This window comes from Rosa rugosa, chromosome 4 (genome assembly GCF_958449725.1).
Source record: "Rosa rugosa chromosome 4, drRosRugo1.1, whole genome shotgun sequence".
NCBI lineage: Eukaryota > Viridiplantae > Streptophyta > Magnoliopsida > Rosales > Rosaceae > Rosa > Rosa rugosa.
Genome location: NC_084823.1, coordinates 4,231,159 through 4,251,987, shown reverse-complemented (window position 1 = coordinate 4,251,987; position 20,829 = coordinate 4,231,159). Strand labels below are relative to the sequence as shown.

General features: G+C 40.1%; 3 protein-coding genes and 1 pseudogene across 3 annotated transcripts; 3 read left to right on the top strand and 1 right to left on the bottom strand.

The window, feature by feature from the left end:
* The first annotated feature begins 5,525 nt into the window (after positions 1–5,525).
* Positions 5,526–6,214, top strand: LOC133744197 (uncharacterized). Its single transcript, XM_062172338.1, has 2 exons — positions 5,526–5,697; positions 5,877–6,214. The coding sequence occupies exons 1-2, from the start codon at positions 5,526–5,528 to the stop codon at positions 6,212–6,214; spliced, it is 510 nt and encodes a 169-aa protein (XP_062028322.1).
* A 3,813-nt stretch (positions 6,215–10,027) lies between these two features.
* Positions 10,028–10,893, top strand: LOC133744196 (probable leucine-rich repeat receptor-like protein kinase At1g35710). The gene is made up of 2 exons (XM_062172337.1): positions 10,028–10,768; positions 10,876–10,893. Exons 1-2 carry the CDS (start codon positions 10,028–10,030, stop codon positions 10,891–10,893), a joined length of 759 nt encoding a protein of 252 aa, XP_062028321.1.
* A 1,647-nt stretch (positions 10,894–12,540) lies between these two features.
* On the bottom strand, positions 12,541–14,089 carry LOC133707432 (uncharacterized). Its single transcript, XM_062132997.1, has 2 exons — positions 12,896–14,089; positions 12,541–12,728 (listed from the first exon to the last, which is right to left on the bottom strand). The coding sequence occupies exons 1-2, from the start codon at positions 14,070–14,072 to the stop codon at positions 12,688–12,690; spliced, it is 1,218 nt and encodes a 405-aa protein (XP_061988981.1). The 5' UTR covers positions 14,073–14,089; the 3' UTR covers positions 12,541–12,687.
* Positions 14,090–15,228: 1,139 nt separating this feature from the next.
* Positions 15,229–17,538, top strand: LOC133744195 (MDIS1-interacting receptor like kinase 2-like; annotated as a pseudogene).
* The last annotated feature ends 3,291 nt before the right edge of the window (positions 17,539–20,829 follow it).

Below are 20,829 nucleotides of genomic sequence, written 5' to 3'. Positions count from 1 at the left end.
TAGCAACCATCAATGCAGAGACGGGGAAGGTAGAGAGAGTCTTCTTAATCAACATCGCATCTGTGATCTCTTTACCACAGAATTCCATTAAGGATTTAATGCGAAGTGCTTCCGAGTTGTAGTCAAGAACTGACTTGAAATCACAGAAGCGGAGGCTATGCCATCTCACTTCTAGGTCAGGAAGCAGGGAGTTACGGACGTTGCCAAATCGTTCTTAGTGAGACCCACAACCTTCTGGGGTATTCTTCATTCATACACTCGTACTGGAGCAAATCATCCATATGACGAGTCATTAGGATGATGGATTTCGCCTTATTTGCCTCTAAGGCTGCTCTATTTGCTTCCAAAGCTTGAGCTTGCTCAACAGTTAGCATGTCCTGGCTAGGCTCGAGAATAGTATCCAGGATTCCATCGGCCTTGAGATGCTGGCGGACATCACGAACCCACCTGTGATATCCAGAGCCAGTTGTTCCCAATGGAGCAAAGTCCAATTTGTTCAGGTTACTCATCCTGAAAGAGAACAAGAAAAAGAGTTAGTTTCGGAGCGGAAAAAGCTACCACGAAAACATATAAAATTTCTGAGCGTAATCGTTTCCAAGAAATTAGGAATTTCTGAGCGTAATTGCTTCCAAGAAATTCAATTCCAAGAGGTATTGGATTAGATCAAAACAATGACGTAAGTTGTCGATCATAAATTCTCTATAAACTCTAAGTTTGGAGATCTCAACAAGCTCTAAGCTTGGAGTGAGCATGAACCCCCATAGTTCGTCTTAATTAGGTCTCCCCTATGATGAAGAAAAGGGGGTAGAAGAATGGAGTTTGCAAGTCCCCGAGAAAAAGAAGAGAAATTGAATTAAAAAACTCTAAAAAAACGGGAACTTTTAGAAAGAAAAAAAACCTTGAAATAGGTCGCCGGAAAAGTGGAAGGAAAGTTGACCGAAAATGGTCAACCGGCTTTGACCGGAGTTGACCGGTGCTGACGTGGTGCTGGGGTCCGCTGTTGACTTGGCGTGCTGACGTGGCTGCTGACAGCGTACTGACGTGGCAGGGTGTGTGGTAGTGGGCCTCTGGATTGCGTCAAGTGCTTGGGCCGCGTCCTTTTCTTCTCTCTGGGCCGCCTCCTTTTCCTCTCTTTGGGCCGCGAGTCTTTTTTTTTTCTTCTTCTTCTTCTTCTTCTTCTGCTTCTGCCGGTTTTTCTGGACGAGGTTCAGTTGGCCAGTTCAGTAATGTTTAGGCCGGATTTCTGGATTTGGCTTCCTGTTCCTGAATGGTGGCATTGAGGGGCTGATTCTGGCAAATTCTGGTAGCAATTGGAAGTCCGAAAGGTGGTGAACCGGTGGAATATTTGTTGCGGGTGGTTTGGAGCTTCCGGTGGCCGGTTCGGTAGGTTTCCGGCAGGTTCTGATGGTTCTGCCGTCGGTTCTGGATTCCTGGGGTCGAGGGCTTCAAGTTTTGTGGCGGAGGCAGAAAAGGTATCAAGGTTTTGTATTCGGATTTAGGGTTTTGGCTATTAGGTTTTAGGGTTAGGACGTCGTGCTGATAACGTGTTTAAGGAAAACCAAAATTGGGAGAGAATTGAGTCGTGCTTTCATTGATAATAGGGGCCTCTTTATATAGAGAATTACAAGACATAGAATCAGAGTTGTGCAAGGAAAGATAATCGTACAATTAATCGGATATCTATGAATATCTCCGAGAATATCTCTAATTCTAAACCCTATTACTACTAAGTCAAGTAACCTAGAGTTTGGGCCAGACACATATTCTGGATTTACTTGAACAGGTCTGTAATTATCTGATTTTGTATAAATAAAAAATTGTAGATGGTTGGATGAATAATAGTTAATTAATCACAGAAATCTTCAGGAAGAGAAGACTATTCAATCAGTTCTTAATTGGGTAGCAGAAAAACTATATAGTTAGTGATGATTTGTGCAGCAACTTTTGTCTTTTTGCCCTAAGCAAGTTACAGATGCAAAGGGGCACTCAAACACCAACACAATCTATGCATAAATAAACCTATTCTAGGTGCTTGCGAAGAGTTTTCAAAGAAGCCACAGTCAACCTACTCTCCGCATCAAAATTGATGGGTAAAACTGGTACTCTAAATTGTTTCACTTTATGTTCTTATTTTAATGTTTACTTTTTTTATTTGACCTAAGAAGAGTGAAGGAGAGGAGCAACCTCCCTCACACTCGAATGAATTGATCATAGAAAATGAGAGTAACAAGAAAGAGGGTAAACCGAAACGTATCAGAAAAAAAAAAATAGTAAAAACTAACAAATACAGACAATGTCACCATTACAATATAAAAAAACGGCTAATTTCATTTTACATCTCTAACCTTTACATGTTAAATCAGTTGTGGCCCTGCACTTTTAATTTCATTACATGTACCCCTATGCTCTCCCATTTAATCAATCATGTCCAATAATTAGGTTTTTTTATCAAGTTTTTGCAAATTGAAAATGTGGATATAATGGGCTCCCTTGTATGATGATGATTCACTAAAGTGGCATGCAAACTTATTTCATATGTGACCACAATTTCAAATTACATCGCACAATAGTTGGCAAAAAAGCCAAGGGTTAGACAAGATTGATTGAAATTGATAAGTTCAAGGGCACCTATGATGAAATTAAAAGTGCATGGGCACAAATGATTTAGGGTATAAAGATCAGGGAGGTAAAATGAAATTTACCCATAAAAAAAAAATTAAAAATGAGGAGTCACATTTCACCAAACCATTTAAGTTAAAGATAGTGTCATAATTAGTTTTCTCATTTGAATTAATGAGAGATTGTTTATAAAATTTAAAGAAAATATGCTAAAATAATATTTAATGAGTTATTTGGGTCAATTGCATTCTTTTCTTGGAATTTGAGATTTGTCATAATGAATATAGCATGTTCAAATCTCAAAAGAAATATGCAAAGACTATTTTGAAGGAGTTTGAGATGAGAATACATGCTCTAGGTGTGGATAGTATAGGTTTATGTGGAATCTTTGAAAAATCTTTCTTACTCTTCTATCCACAACCCCACTGTGTTGAATGTGCTTGTTTCAAACTACAAAGAGTTTTTGTTCAACTTGTACACCTTCATGCCTTCACTTTGGAGTTTGTATAACAAATTTTCAGAAGCTGATCAACAAAGACCTCTTCCTTTAGAACTTCCTTATGGAATACAAATTTCACATTACGTTGGTGCAAAGATGATACATGTAACACGTGATGGGGGAAATTCACAAACTCAAAATCCTAGGTCAAAAAATATGGTAGAAATTAAATATCAAAATGTATGAAAAATTAAATCAAAGTAATCGTATAAAAACCCTAAACTTGGTTGATTCTCCACATGAGAATATCCATAAATATAGGGGCGCTTATACGTGGGTAATTACTGAGCTGATAAAATAAACCTTCATGCCTTCTTCGCACAGCACTGCCGCCCGTCCACATCACAGTCAACGACACGAACATCGTTGAAGTTGTAGAGAGAGATTAGGAGGTCTCTTGCAGCCGAATTTCGTCTCCACCACCGCCATGAACATCAGTGGTAGAGCTTGAGAGATGAAGATGAGAAGGTACTCAATTGGATGGATTAAAGGATAGGAAAAGGCCCCAGAAGGACGTACCTTGGGGTTGGAAGTCGGCCGGAGCCGCTGTCTTCGCCATTGCCACAAGAAGGCAGCGCTAGTGTTAGCGCTAAAAGAAGCGTTGTTAGGACAGTTAGGGTTTTCATCTTTTTTCTCTAAGTCTTTTGCATGTTGTTAATTATAAGATAGTAACTTGTCGACACAAGTTGTTTGGTCACGGTTGCCAACGTCATATGGTATGATAGGAGCCACAACCCATGCGTATATATATAAACTCAATGACAAATGAGCTGCTGAAAAGTCTGACCGGTTTATTAATGTTGTAAGCAAATTAGTTGGTCATAGAAAATGAGAGTAACAAGAGAGAGGGTAAACCGAAACGTATTTAAAAAAAAACAATAGTAAAAACTAACAAATACGTACAAAATTAGAAAAGACAGATAATGTCACCATTATAATATAAAAAATTTAAAAAGGAGGTGTCACATCCCACCAAACCATTTAAGTTAAAGACAGTGCCATAATTGGTTTTCTCATTTATTTTTTTTTCTTCTTTTTTTAAAAGAGGATCAAAGGGTTTTACACTGAGCTAACACCACTTCGTCTGGTTTTCTCATTTGAATTAATGAAAGATTGTTCATAAAATTTAAAGAAAATATGCTAAAAAAATAGTAAATGAGTTATTTGGGTCAATTGCATTATTTTCTTGGAATTTGAGATTTGTCATAATGAATATAGCATGTTCAAATCACAAAAGAAATATGCAAAGACTATTTTGAAGGAGATTGAGATGAGAATGCATGTAGTAGGTGTAGATAGTACAGGTTTACATGGAATCTTTGAAAAATCTTTCTTACTCTCCTATCCACCCATACTGTGTTGAATGTGCTTGTTTTAAACTATAAAGAGTTTTTGTTCAACTTGTACACCTTCATGCCTTCACTTTGGAGTTTGTATAACAAATTTTCAGAAGTTGATCAACAAAGACCTCTTTCTTTAGGACTTGCTTATGGAATACAATTTTTTAACTACTTCTGCCCACAAACTCCCTTGGGTTATTACTTTCAAAAAGTAAGGCTGCCATTTCTCGCTTATTTCTCCCGTAGGTTTATCTTTCAATTTTCTGTCATATTAAAGAGAATTGATTTAGTAATCAAGGGATCCAATGCCAAAACAAAAACTTAATACAGATCGATTGCGATTTTCTTGTTCTTCTGCTCTTACCAAGTCACACAAAAACCTGGTTAATTGTGGCAGGGTTGCAGATTTTCCTTTTTTGTCAAGGGTCAAGACTGAAAATTAGTGTGTGTATACAGGGCTGCCACTTGGTTTGGTAATTACCAAACCGACCGAATACCAACCGATGTTTTAAGTTTGGTAAACCAACTTTTTGGTAACCGAGACCAATAAAACCGAAATCGAAAATTACCGAAAAAGTTGGTTTGATTTTGGTAAATACCGAATCTACCGATTATCTAAATATTAACTTTATATACTATGGTTTTCAATACACATACATGTATATTAAGAAATAAACATAAAAATTTTCATAATAGTATGAACATTACTACATATACTACATTAATAGTACATGTATTTTAAGTAACCTAGTCAAAGATGGTTAAATAACCTAGTTTTATTGAAAATGACTCAAACTTGACGTCATATATATAAAAGAAAGCTATAATTAGAAGATGAGTACAAAGTTTACGACTATAAAATTGAAGAACCTAGTTTTGTTCGTTCTAATTTTAATTACAAAGAATTAGTTGTTCTAAAGTTTACGACAGCGGAGCGGTCTGAGTCCCGGGCTTTGCTTCGTTCTTTGGTCGATGCTGATGCACTACCGTGGATAGTGATAGGAGATTTCAATGAAATCCTTAATTCCTCTGAGAAACTTGATGGTAGAATTCAACCAGAGTGCCAAATGCGAGGGTTTCGTGAAGTTTTGGGTTATGCTGATTTAATTGACCTGGGCTACTTTGGAGTTCCATATACTTGGAGTGATTCTGAGACAAAACTGCGTTTGGATAGAGCAGTGGCCACTCCAACATGGCTAGAACTGTTCATGCATTCTAGGGTTATTCATCTTCCACCAAGTAAGTCAGATCATATTCCGATTCTCTTACAAGTAAGTTCGAAGCCTATCGCTAAGCAACAACGATTCAATCGTTTCAAGTTTGAGACTTTCTGGCTTCAAAATGCTGAGTGTGATCCTCTAGTTCAGAATCATTGGGGTTCGGTAGTTACTGGACAACCTTTGTTCTGTGTGTCTAAGAAATTGAGAGAACTGGTATTGCTTTGGATCGATGGCAGAGAGCTACTTTTGGGGATCGACAAAAAGCAATGTTAGTAGTTAGACAAAGATTGGAGGTGATTATGGGGCTCCCTCACTCTACTGAACTTCAGGAAGAAAAGGTTGACCTTATGGCTCAATTAGAACTGCTTCTATCTCAAGATGAGGCTTACTGGTCTCAACGAGCTAAGGTAGCTTGGCTTAAAGATGGGGACAGGAATACTGGGTATTTTCATCGAAAGGCTTCTAATCGCAAACGAAAAAACTTCGTCATTGGGTTGTTTGATAATGAGGGCACTTGGTTTGAAGATGATGTCTGAGTGGAAAATATAGTTACTGATTATTTTTCACGTATGTACACAGCTGGAGTTATTGATAACGAGGCATTACAACAAACACTAGCAGCTCTGCAACCTTGTGTGTCAGCGGAGATGAATTCTATGCTTTGTGCGCCTTATTCATGTGAGGAAGTGACGGAGGCCCTCTTTCAAATGTATCCAACCAAGTCACCCGGTCCAGATGGGATGCCTCATATATTTCTCCAACATTATTGGGAGACTATTTGGGCAGAAGTGACTGCTGCGGTTCAAGACTTTTTGCACTCGGGCCAGCTTCTAAAACAGTTAAACTATACTCATATATGCCTCATACCTAAAGTAAGTAATCCTGAGACGATGGCTGGCTTACGTCCCATAGCGCTGTGCAATGTCATCTATAAGCTATGCTCTAAAGTTATTGCCAATAGGCTGAAGGTGATCTTACCTCAAATTATATCACCATATCAAAGTGCGTTTATTCCAGGATGGTTGATTATAGATAATATATTAGCTGCCAATGAAGTTTCTCATTTCATTCATAATAAGCGATCTGGTCAGGATAAGTATATGTCATTGAAGTTGGATTTGAGTAAGGCATATGATCAAATGGAGTGGATTTTTTTTAGAAAAGTTATGGAGAGACTTGGTTTTGCTACTTCATGGATTCAAATGGTAATGCAATGTGTTTCCACAGTTAGATACTCTTTCTTGGTTCGGGGGAAGCCTAGAGGGTATGTAATCCCTTCTCGGGGACTCCGTCAGGGAGATCCTCTCTCTCCATATCTCTTTCTTCTTGGGGCAGAGGGATTCTTAACATTACTTACTCAGAGTGCATTGTCTGGGGCTCTTCCAGGTATTTCTATTTGCTCCGGAGCTCCGAGTATTAATCATCTTTTATTTGCAGATGATAGTTTATTATTTGCGGAGGCTACTCATTTGGTGTGTCAAAAGATACAACAAATCATTAAAGTTTATGGGCTAGCTTCGGGTCAGCAAGTTAACTTCCATAAAAGCTCAGTGACTTTTAGTAAGAATGTTAGTGTCAGCGAACAGTCGGATTTGGCTGCTGGACTGGGAGTAGTGGTGGTAGAGTCGCATGAGAAATATTTAGGACTTCCTACATATGTCGGGCGTGCAAAAACTGCAACTTTTCAATACATAAAAGAGCGGCTAGACAAGAAGTTACAAAATTGGCAAGGAAAGTTACTAAGTGGAGCTGGGAATGACATTCTTATTAGAGTGGTAGCACAGTCATTACTGACGTATGAAATGAGTTGTTTTTTACTTACAAATTTTTTTTGTGATGATCTACAACAATTCTGTGCTCGGTTTTGGTGGGGTAGTACACCAGAGAAGCGAAAAATTCATTTGAAGTTTTGGTCTGCTCTTTGCTTCCCGAGAGAGGAAGGCAGGTTAGGTTTTAGGGATTTGCATTCCTTTAACCTAGCTTTGTTAGCCAAACAAGGGTGGAGGGTTATGGAGTTACCTAATTCCCTCATTGCAAAATTATACAAATTAAGCTAGGTATTTTCCGAATACCTCATTTTGGGAGGCTGCTCATCATCCCACTCCTTCCTATTCTTGGCGGAGTATTTTTGAGGCACGGGATTTACTTCTGAAGAGCACTAGGTGGCAGGTTGGAGATGGGCAGAGTATTTCGACTTGGACTGACCCTTGGATACCGAAGGCACCTTCCTTCATACCTACTCCTACACATGGAATTTTTTATGGTACTAGCAGGGTTAGTGATTTGTTTGTTCATACTGGTAAGTGGAATGAAGCCAGGGTGCATCAATTGTTCTCACCGGAGGATGCTTCATTGATCTTATCAATACCTTTGAGTACTCGAGCAACACATGATAGGCGTGTCTGGCACTATGATAGTAAAGGAAAATTTACAGTTAAAAGTGCCTACAAGTTATTAGTTTCGACACAAGGGGCTGGTGAGCAATCGAACCCAATGCTTTCATATTGGAAGAGGTTGTGGAAAGCCACTGTACCTGGTACAACGAAGATTTTTATGTGGAAATTGGTACAACAATGTCTTCCTACAGTTGACTTACTGATAGCGAGGCATGTGCCCATTGAGAATACATTATGCGTGTTGTGCTTACAAGCTGCAGAGTCTGCTGATCACCTCTGTCGTCAGTGCATATTTTCTAAACAAGTATTGCAGTCAAACTCTAGTCTACAACAGGTGTGTTTTTCGCATGAAGCCTTGGCTTTAGATTTAAAGGAATGGTTGCAGCATTGTGCTAAGATGTTGACTGATGATAATTGGAATATATTTATATACTTTCTGTGGGGACTTTGGAAAGAGAGAAATACAAGAATTTGGGATGACAAGGTAATGCGTACAGGTGATGTTGTTTTTGCTCTTAATGCAAGACTCTTTGATTATACTTTCCACAATAGACCTGTTTTGTATCCTCCTTTGAAGGAGGCAAGGTGGAAACCTCCTCCTGAGGGGTGGGTTAAGATAAATTTGGATGGTGCGTTTGACGTTGCTACCAGTTGTGGAGGTATAGGATTAATTATCCGGGATGCTTCCGGTCAGTGCTTGGGAGGTCAATATCAAGCAGTTTCAAACGTTGGATCAGCGGAACAAGTTGAAGCCATAGCGGGAAGAGTAGCTGTCTTACATGCTATTGAGCATGGGCTCTCCCCGGTAATTTTTGAGACAGATTCCCTAACTCTTGCAAATGCAACTAAGCAGAGAGTCATTCCCCATACTTCCTTTCTAGGTCGTGTGTATCATGACATTACCTTCAGTCTCCATGAGATGTCAGGTTCTTATTTTACTCATGCTTACCGTCAAGCCAACTTTGTGGCTCACAAATTAGCTAGATTTGCTCTTTCTAGTTTTCAATTTTCTTCTTGGGGCGTTGTGCCTCGTTATTTTGTTTCTGATGTAATCACAAAGGAGAGTTCTCCTTAAGTTTAATAAGAATTGTCAGTTTCCCTCAAAAAAAAAAAAAAAGTTGATAATACCGAAAACCGAAATACCGAATTTGGTAGTTATGATTAAAAACCGAAAATTTTGGTTGGCAATTGGTAGCTCAATTTTGAAACCGAAAGTTTTAGTTTTGAATTTGGTAATACCTATAACCGATTCGAACCGACCGAGTGACAACCCTATGTGTATATGATTAAGTCTAGGGGCAAACAGAGAAATAACACCAAAATCAAGGACCATTTAATAAAAACCAAAACTTCACTGGGGGCCACTGCCCTCACTGGTCTTCACGTGCGCCCGCCAATGAGTATTATTATTTTTTTTTGGTCAAACAATGAGTATTATTAGCTCACGCAAACAGCTTATTGTAAGGTCAGTATGAAACCGCCAATAAAGAAACCGACACTACTATGTACTAATTCTACTGTTCATGTTCTAAAGGCCAAAAAAGATATTCCAAGTCAATATCATAACTCAAATTGTATACACAAACAGCTTGAAACCATGAGATCTTCAACTTATGACAAAGTCTGCTCTCTAGCTTATTGCTTTATCTTCTTGTATGTTCAGCTTGTTTCAGCTCCAGACCTTATTTCTGTTTCTGCTTCTACTACTGAAGCAGAAGCTCTTCTCAAATGGAAGCCAGCTTTCGAGATCAAACCCAAAATATTCTGACCTCATGGACTTACCTTCCCAATACTCATGTCACCAATTCATCAATCCCATGCAATTGGACTGGTATTTCATGCGACAAAGCTGGAAGAGTCTCCAGGATAAAGCTTAGCAATTTTCTTTTGCAAGGTACGCTACATGCATTTTCTTTCTTGGCCTTCCCAAATCTTGCATATGTTAATCTCAGCATGAATAAACTCTTTGACACCATCCCACCCGAAATTAGCTACCTCTCCAAACTCATCTCTCTTGATCTCTCTCTTAATCAATTTTCCGGGAGAATCCCACCAGAAATTGGTTTCCTGAAAAATCTTAAAGTTCTCCTCCTCTTCAGAAATAACCTTTCTGGCTCTATTCCTAAGGAGATAGGAAGCTTAAAATCAATTGTGGATCTAGAGTTGTCAAACAATCAACTAGATGGTTCAATTCCCTCTTCATTTGGTGATTTGAGCAGCTTAAAAACCTTGAACCTCAGTTACAACAACCTTTCTGGCTCTATTGCTAAAGAGATAGGGAAACTGAAATCTATTGTGTGTCTAACCTTGAGGAATAATCAACTGAACGGTTCAATTCCCACATCTCTTGGTGACTTGAGAAAATTGAAAATCTTATACCTCCGTCAGAATCAACTTTCCGGCACGATTCCTGAAGATATAGGAAACTTGAAATCTCTTGTATATCTAGGGTTGAGCGTCAATCAGCTCAACGGTTCAGTTCCCACTTCATTTGGTAACTTACTCAAATTAAAAACTTTAAATCTCCGTCAGAACCAGCTTTCGGGATTCATCCCCCAACAAATGGAGAACCTCACCAAGTTGATTGAGCTTCATTTGGATACCAACCATTTCTCTGGTTATTTACCCCAAAATGTTTGCCAAGGGGGATCTCTCACAAACTTCAGCATAAACAAGAACCATTTCATAGGTCCGGTGCCAAAGAGCTTGAGAAATTGCACAAGCTTAATCAGAGTCCGCCTTGAAGAGAATCAATTAACTGGTAACATTTCTGAAGACTTTGGTGTCTATCCAAATCTTAGGTTCTTAAGGCTAAATGACAACAACTTCTTGAAAGCTAGGGTTCTTGAGGTAACAGCTAGAGAGAAGAGAGAGATATTGAACCATCAGCATTTCGCTTTATCTTAAAAATCCACTTGCAGGACACCAAATTTTTGTTTGGAGGCAATGGAACAAGAGACCAGGTCTGTTGTTTCATTAAGGCATCATACTCCTCCTGCATTGCAGTTTTCCAAACTGGACATTGCATAGCCAACTTATAATTCCGAGGCTCTGAGGTTTGTAAATCATCAGAAGATGTATTATCCAAGATGGATAAGTAACACTTCTTTTTCAGAATTCCTCTCTTACTTCTAGTAAGCATAGTATGATCATTGACTGTAGACTCAGAGAGACCTTGAACTGGATGTAAGATATTAGAGCTAGAGACTTGTGCAGTTGAACTATTTGGAACACAGTCAAGAAGAACAGATATAGAACCATTTCCTGGTTGAGTGTTAACTGTAATAGTACCAGTATCTTCTCCAAAACTAATGGAAGTGTTAGACTCAGGATGGAATGCAGGATTGATGGACTGATCATAACCAATGGATGGTGGAATTAAGGGAACAGGAGAACCACTTTGAGGAGCATGGTCATTGTGATCAGGAACAGATGAGAAGCTAGGTGATTGAGTGGCAACAGACACTTGAGATGATGAATTAGTGTGATGATGATGATGATCATATACAGTGGTTGAGATAGGTACCTGATGTAGGGTATTGCTGACGAGGACAGGTGCTGCAAGATGCTGAGAGTTGTGAGACTGAGTAATATTGGAGCAAGAGTTAGTAGTCTGCAATTTTGCAAATGGAAACTGATCTTCTTCAAAGAACACATGTCTGGAGATAATACATTTCTTGCTTGACATATTGTAGCAAATATACCCCTTGTATCCTGCTGCAAATCCAATGAACACACACTTTGTAGTTTTTGGTTGAAGCTTGTTACTGTTGTAGGGAGTCATGAGTGGATAGCAGGCACATCCAAAAACTCTAAGCAATTCTAGTGATGGGACCTTACAGTAGAGTTTCTCAAATGGTGATTTCATAACCAATGTTGCTGTAGGCATCCTGTTTATCAAGTATACAGCAATTGCACATGCATGGTACCAGAAGATTGAAGGAAGATGAGAATCCTGTAATAAAGTGATAGCAGTCTCTCTAATGTGTCGATTCTTCCTTTCAGAAGTTCCATTCTGTTGTGGAGTGTAGGGGCAAGAAATCTGATGTGTAATGCCTTGTTTACACAGAAATGCTTTAAATCTATTTCCTGTAAATTCCCCTCCTCCATCACTTCTCAAACATTTAATTGAAGTTGAAAATTGAGTGCCAACAAAAGCACAAAGAGACTGAAAATAGCTAAGTACTTCAGATTTATTTTTCATTGGAAAAATCCAAGTATATCTAGTACAATCATCTATGAACAATACAAAAAACCTGTAGCCATCTAAAGAAAGATGAGGAGATGGACCCCAAACATCTGAATGAACAATCTCAAATGGAACTTGACTTCTAGACTGAGATGAAGGAAAAGGTAATTTGTGAAATTTCCCAAGAAGACAGGCCTCACACACTGAAGAATCCTTGTCTGGTATACTTGAAATATTGCACTTATTTAACATACTATGAACTATCTCATTTGCAGGATGTCCAAACCTTTGATGCCACAAAGAATGCTTGACAATTCTTCCTAGGTTAGCAGATTTATTTTGTGTATTGAACTGACTGCTATTTGAACCATCTTGTTCTTGAAGAATCAGTGGCAGATCAAATGGTATTGGATATAGGCCTTGATTACTCAGTCCCTTGTACAACACCTTTCCCAGCACTTTGTCCTGTATCACACACATGAATTCATCAAACCAAACAGAACAATTGTTCTGTTTGCACAACTGATATATTGAGAGTAAATGTGCAGCAAGTTCAGGAATAAGAAGCACATTATTCAGTTTTAATCTTCCCAGATGTGAGTTACCAATATGTGTGATATTTAAGAATTTACCATCACCAATCTGCACAGAATCTGTAGCATTATATGGAGCAAGGTTGTTGAGAAGCTGCACTTCACTTGTCATGTGATTGGTTGCACCAGAGTCAGCTAACCAATATTGAGGTGTATTGTTACTTGAAGATGAAGCAAACATTGCTACTCCCTGCTGCTGGAAACCTTGTGAAGCATTTTGAAACTGTTGAGATGGTTGAGTCTGCATGGTTTGCATAGGTTGAAGTTGTGGAGCAGACTGTTGTTGTTGACCAGGAAAACCAAAGATGTAGTAACATCTATCTGCAGTGTGATTTGGTTTACCACAGTATTGGCATCCAGTGATGTTCAAGTTGCCTGGCTGAGAGGTTTGAAAATTGGGTAGGCTTCTGCATGTTTTGGCACCATGACCTGGTTTGCCACATAGTTGACAAGTGAGTCCAGTCCCTCCTCCATTTGGCCTGAAGAAGGTGTTATGAAACCCTGTATTTCCTCTATTCATGCCATTTTGGAAGTTGGAGTTTCCTCTATATCCTCCAGTGTTGTTATTGAACCTGGCATTGTTGTTGCCAAAGGGACCAGTAGGTCTACCAGCATAAAAACCAGTCATGGATTGGCTAGGATCAGTCATGGAGAATGAATTGATCTGAGGAATACCACCATATGGTATAGCTGGAATGGAAGTATATGGAGCCTGTGATGACAGATGAATGTTGTTGTTGGCTGGAGTAGTTAATAGAGGACCAAAACCAGGTGGCACAGTAGGAACTTGAGACTGTAAGCTTGAGGAGGAAGCACCATTAGTGTTGTCAACTGCAGGAACAGAACTGGTATTCTTGGCTATCATTGCTGTAAGTGATGAGGTTGATGATGATGTTTGAACTTCACTTTCTATATCAATCTCTGCAGCCTTAAGTAGTGTCTTAAGCTCACCAACAGAACAAGCAACAAACTGAGCCCTGATGACAGTCTTGATAGCAGCATATTCAGAGGGCAAACCTCTCAACACTGTAACAACAATATCCTCATCATCAACAAATACTCCCACTGTTTCAAGTGCATCTCTGGCAGCCTTGATCTTATCCATGTAAGTTTCAATATCATCACCTCCTTTCCTCAAATTTTGCAAATTAGACTTGAGTTGCAAAATATTTTGTCTATTTGGTGCAGCAAACTTGAGTTTAAGCCTATTCCACATGTCTTGTGCAGACTTGCTTCCCACAACACATGACATAGCCACAGGACTAAGTGTTTGACCTATCATGTTCACAATACTCTGATCTTGTATTTTCCAATTAGTATACTCAGATGATACTATATTTCCAGAACCATCAGATGCAGAGACAAACTGAGTGGGACATGGAGTTGAGCCATCGACATATCCATACAAATTCTGACCTTTAAGAAAGGACTCTAAGCGAAACAGCCATGTAGGATAATTGGATTCATTAAGCAAGATATTCGGGAGGTACACAGTAGTCTGAGTGGTAATAGTAGAGGCTTGTGATGTGGATGAAGTCATCTTGCTGAAGAAATGATACACAGTCTAGGAATCTAGTGTATATCTGTGTAAAACTAGTAGATCTCAGGTTTTGAAACCACACAAAGTATCAGAGATTCAATAATCTTCACAATCCTTCAATCAACTAGCAATTTTGACACTTCATAGTGTGATACCAACTGATAAAGACTTCAATTTTGTAATTATAGCTCACAAATGATTTCAGAATAACACTCTTCAAGATTTAGGGTTTCGAACCACAAGAATTATACGAATCTTCATAGCTAAACAGTCATTTTTGCTAGAATACTTGTATATATTCATAATCGAACACTGAGTATACCAAATCAAAGCTTCAAATCAAGGAATTTACTCTGTAAAATTGTAGATCTAACTTTTTCTTCTTGATGAACACAAAAACTTATCTGAAAATTGCAGAACGAGGACGTCGAGCACTGAAGTAAACAAGAACTGTGAGCTTTGTGAAGCAGATGCAAACCCTAGGTGACGACCTGAGCTGCTGATACCATGAAAGCTAGGGTTCTTGAGGTAACAGCTAGAGAGAAGAGAGAGATGAATTGAAGAGAGACTTTTCTATTTCAGTGATTCTGTTACAACTAACTCGTAAGAGAGAGAGAGAGCAGCTATTTATACAAATGAACAAGTGTGCAGAATTGTGACACGTGTAAAACAGCTGAAGGTCACTTAATCACATAAGCATGCAAGTGAACAAACTAAGTGACAATTAACTCTAATTAACCCTAATTAGCAGAAAGACTAATCTTCACGTTAACACTTCTATGGTGAAATTTCACATAACTGGGGACAATGTCCAAATCTGGAAGACCTAGGAATGGCAGGAAACAACCTAACTGGTAGCATACCACCTCAGATTTGCAATGCAACCAAGCTTCAGGAGCTCAATCTATCTTCAAATCGTTTAGTTGGGATGATTCCAAAGGAATTCGCAAGGTTGACTTCTTTGCTGGAGTTGAGGTTGAATGACAATCAACTTTCGGGTCCTATACCCTCAGAATTTGGATCACTTGTTGATCTTGATTATCTTGACCTATCCGCCAACAAATTCAATGACTCCATTCCTAAAATCCTAGGTGACTTGCTCCATTTACACTACTTGAATTTGAGCAATAATGAGTTCATTCAAGAAATTCCACTAGAGTTGGGGATTCTAGTTCACCTATCCACGCTAGATGTAAGTTATAACTCACTTAAAGGCAACATACCATCAGAAATGAGCAATATGCAAAGCTTGGAAAATCTGAATCTTTCCCACAATAATCTTTCTGGCCTCATTCCAATAACATTTGAAGACATGCACGGCTTGTGGTGTGTTGATATATCCAGCAATGACTTCGAGGGTCCCCTTCCCAACATCACAGCATTTCAACATGCTCTCCCACAAGCATTACAAGGGAACAAGAGATTGTGTGGCCCCATTGGATCGTTGCCACCCTGCAAAAGTTTCTCAAAGAAGGATCACAGACTGGTAACTTCAATCATAATCTCGCTTGTGGTGACACTTTTACTGCTATCTGTTACAATTGCTTGTGTAGTAGAAAGAAAAAAGAAATATAAGCATGTAGAAAAAGAGATCAAGGATGAAGAATATTTTGTTTCATTGATGATAAATTGTGATGGAAAAGTGATGTATGAGGATATCGTAAGGGCAACAGCAGATTTTAATTCTGCATATTGCATTGGGAAGGGAGGGCATGGAAATGTATACAAAGCAACTTTGTCATCTGGCAACATAGTGGCAGTGAAGAAATTCCATGTGTTCTCAAATATTGGTGAGAAGAATTGCCAGCTGAAGGAATTCTTCAGTGAAATAAGAGCTCTGACTGAGATACGACACCGAAACATTGTGAAGCTTTATGGGTTCTGTCCACATACACAACACTCATTCTTGGTGTATGAGTATCTAGAAAGGGGTAACTTGGCAACAATGTTGAGTAAAGATCATGAAGCTAAAGAATTGGGGTGGAGTAGAAGGGTAAATATTGTCAAAGGTGTAGCTCATGCATTGTCTTACATGCATCATGATTGTTTGCCACCAATTGTGCATAGACATATCGAGCAAAAACATTTTGCTGGATTCTGAAAATGAGGCTTGTGTCTCAGACTTTGGCACTGCAAAGATTTTAAACCCAGACTCGGCTAATTGGACTGCCATTGCAGGCACATATGGATATGTTGCACCAGGTAATATCATTTCCTCTGTTCGCTATATTTATCACCTATTATGCTTTTGTGTTCAAGTCAATAATAACATCTTAACATTTATGCCTTCAGACTCAACAGAGCAAACTTTTTTAAAAAAAATTTCACCCAGTTTTTTCTCTACTTCATTTTTATCATATAATGTCTTCCATGGTTTTACTATTATATACATTACTTTTCTAGCTTGTTGTAACTTCATTATTTGATTTGAAAATAGGCAAAGTAGCTTTTAGTTGTTCACTTCCTCACTCTCTTATCTAGAGAGTACATATAATAAGTACTTATCTCTGATATCATATGCACAGTTTCATTTCTTTACTCATTTCCATTGGTAATTTTACATTTCCATTTTTTTTTCCATGTGCAGAGCTCGCGTATACAATGGTGGTGAATGAGAAATGTGATGTTTATAGCTTCGGAGTGGTGACATTGAAATTAGTTATGGGAAGGCATCCGGGAGATTTTTTCTCATCTCTATCATCAGGGTCCTCATCATCATCATCAATTGCATTGTTTGCCCATCAAATGCCAATCGGAGATGTTCTGGACCAACGCATTTCCCCTCCTACACATCAAGTTGCAGGGGAAATTCTTTCTCTTGTGAAGATGGCATTTTCATGCTTGAATGCAAATCCACAATCTCGTCCAACAATGGAACAAGTTTCTCAACAACTGGAAACTCAGAGGCTGCATTTGTCAAAGTCCTTAGATCTGATAACATGTGGTGAATTGCTTTCTCTGGATGGTTTGGCTACCTAAGAATGGTTGTGCTTCTTAAGTTTCACTTGGTGTCAGTGGTCTTCTAGTTCTTCTTAGTCACGTTGTTATAAATTCTATTTCATGTCTATTCCTGTACTTTTCTGGTGCTTTATGTTTGTTGGATTGTAGTTGGAAGTATTTTCCTGTGTGAAAAGTAAATAAAAATTAAACACGTGGTCTTTGTAAGTAGCATGGTTTAACATTTGTTAAATTGTGTGTTCTTCTAGTCTTTGTCAGTTTGATGGATGAAGTATTAAAACGTGTTTATAATTTTTAAAATCAGCCTATGTATAATATATAGAATAAACTTAATCAATATGCTTCTTAATTTAAACAATGCGAAAAGGCAAAAAAAGAGAATAGAACAAACATATAAGGAAGAGTATTGAATTCTCAACATGAATAGGACAATAGATAATAATATCTATCTCAATATAAAAAAAAATAAAAATAAAAGACGGGTACAAAATCATCCTGTATATGCAAAATCAAGACCATATATACAATATCACATGTTCATGTAAAACTCATGGAAATTCGCTAACAAAAAATCATCAAGAAAACTATTTAAGAGAGAATAATGAATCGATTAGTAGTAGAAAATTATATCATAAACAGATTAAGGTAATTAAAATGCCAATGGAATGAAGAACGTGTCCATAAACTGATCAAGACCCTCGACCTACATACTGTTTGGCTCCAAAACCAGCTTGGTGTGCAAACCGTCTCTTTTGCTGCTGTGATTGCACGGGCGTGCCAGCACAGTGGGGTGCAGTCGTCGAGGGACTCCCTTGACCTGACTTCTTCTCAAACGTTGCGGACGAGGAGAGCACCAACCTCGTCACAAGGCTCTTTTCTATGCCTTTCGGAAAATGACTTCTTGCCTTACGGATAAGGGCTTTGGTTGTGATCTCTTCGCGTCACCGAATCGATACTCAACGTTGTAGGTTGAGCAGAGCAATCACCGGGAAGTTTGGAGAAAGCACAAGGTTTGCTAAAGCGTGACTTTAGCTTCGCTGGGTTGCGAGGGCGTTACCCTTGCTTCGCTGGGTTGCAACTAGGTTGCAGATAGGTTTGCTCCGGAGAGACTTTGATAATCGTTGAGATTAGTTGATTTGAGAGTTGTCCTCGATTCGTCCTTGAAACCTGGTATTTATACCTTAGGGTTTCGACTGTTCCTTGCCATAGAAGGATTATTGATTGAAGTTCTCTATTCAATCTCTGCTACTTGACTCCAATAAGGGCTCGTTTTCCTTATGGATCTCGGAATGGGTGAAGCTGTAACCCAAACCCAAGTAGGCTTATTTTTGGGCCGCAGGTATCGGCCCGCTATGCTAAATCCCCTAAAGGGATCTTGCCAAAAATACTTTTGGGCTCAAACATTGCCCCCCAGGCCCCGAGATTAGGCCCGCGAAAACGTAACTGATCGAAGGGGGCTTAAACGACACGCCTTATCACAGAAACGAGGTCATTAATGAAGGCTGCGTCTATTCGCTTGCTAAATGTCTTTTCATCGCGTCGTTTCCCTCACAAAATCTCTTATTTAAACCCTGCAGCCACTTCAAACCTGTCACATCAGAAACTCTTCCAGTCTCTCTTAAACCCAGAAACACCTTTTCGCTCCATACCATTCCTTCGCAGAAACCCAGAAATGGCTCCACCCAAGAAAATGGTCATCGACCAAGAGGAGGAAATCAACGAAGAAGCTTCCCACACATGGGGAACCAGCGTCGGTGCTCGCTGCTTCATCCACACCACCGTCCAGAGACCTCTGCTACTCCGACTCCCCAACCATCACGCCGGACGGGGTCCTTCACCGCGAGATTCCATTCCAGAAGACGCTCTTGCCCTCTACGACCTACCCGTCAGTCGACCCATTCCAGTCCTCCGAAGGACCCCTGGAGATTTCAACAGTTGGGGCGCGAATCTGCACAAAGCCAAAATATGGTTTTGGCCCACTACTAGCGCGGCGGAGATCTCCTGGTATCGCGAAGCGCGAGCGCGAGATCTGGCTCGCTGGGACGCGGCAGGTATTACCCACACCATTGATCTATGTTTTCGCCTTCCTCGCGGTGGCAATCGCTCACCGCTGGCCGCCATTCTTTGCTTTTGGAACACCGCCACCAACACCTTCGACTTCCGATTCGGCCAAATGAGCATCACTTTGCTAGACATTCTCGCCATCACTGGATTACCCATCAATGGCGAACCCTATGTGCATGGCCATTTTGACTCTATCAAGTTCTCTTCGACGATGGCTCAAACCGGCCGCGGCTCCTACCCACGGTGGCGGGCTCATTACCGCAAGGAACACAATGCGACTGGTGGTATTGCTTTTCTGGAATATTGGCTCTGCAAATTTATTTTTTGCACTTCTTCTAACAAGCCCACCGGTCCTTGGACTTTCTTAGCCACGGCCCTCTACAACAGCTTCCGCGTAGGCCTTGGACAACCCATGTTAGGCGCCCTTTATCGTACCTTATACCAAGCCGCAATGCACCCCTTCGAGACTGGCATTTCAGGCCCCTTCTGGATTCTCGACTTCTGGGTGCAAGTCTACTTTCCACAATTTCGCCGGGAAGACATTCCATTGCTTCCTCCAGCTGACGCACTTCTGGGTCAATGGCTCAGCCGCGAGGCAAGGTACACATCTCCACCTTATTCAAAATGTTTTTCCTACTTGTACCTCCTGGACGAAATGCCCTACCCCGATCTGGTACTTAGTAGAAGATTCCCGCCTCCGCTTGAACATGGATTTCTTCCTGGGGGCCCCAACTATAGCGATCATGCGCGCTTGGCATTTAGCCGCGCGATTTCCTGCTCAGATATCAGGCTTGCTGTTGATGAGCTCAGTTATGAGCTTTATGCCCCTAATCATTTTGCCCGCCAACTCGGGCTAATTCAGTTAGTGCCATTCCCTCTCTATGATGCTTGGAACTATAACACTTCCTGGCGCAGAATTGGCCCCACAACTGGGCCTCCGCCAGCCCAAAGCATGCTTGTACTGGTCGATCTTCCTAACTGGGCTAACGAAATTGCCCCTATCGATGGAGTCGCTGAGGATTACGAGCCATGGTGGAAAGAAGTCTTCGTTAATTGCAGGAGGCAAAGGGATGATGAGCTCTTCGTGACCCTCTTCCAAGACTTAAGGTACCCCTATGAAGCTGCTACTAAGCTGCTTGCCCGCTTCCCTGAGGATGAGGCACAACCTCCACAACCTGAGCCGGCTCCGTGACCCGCGCGAGCCTCGCACCCTGCTCAAGCAGGAATCATAATCCGCGAGCCCTCTCAAGAGGTACTTGCCTTAGCCTGAACTCTACTTTACCTCTTTTGTTTTCACTCCTTTAACTCAAATTTATCTCAGCGAGGAAATCTGCCGCCTTCCGGCAATCAAGCGGCTAATGCTTCTCAGGACACCGGTCAAGCCGCGAAACAAAAAGCCATAGCATTCGAG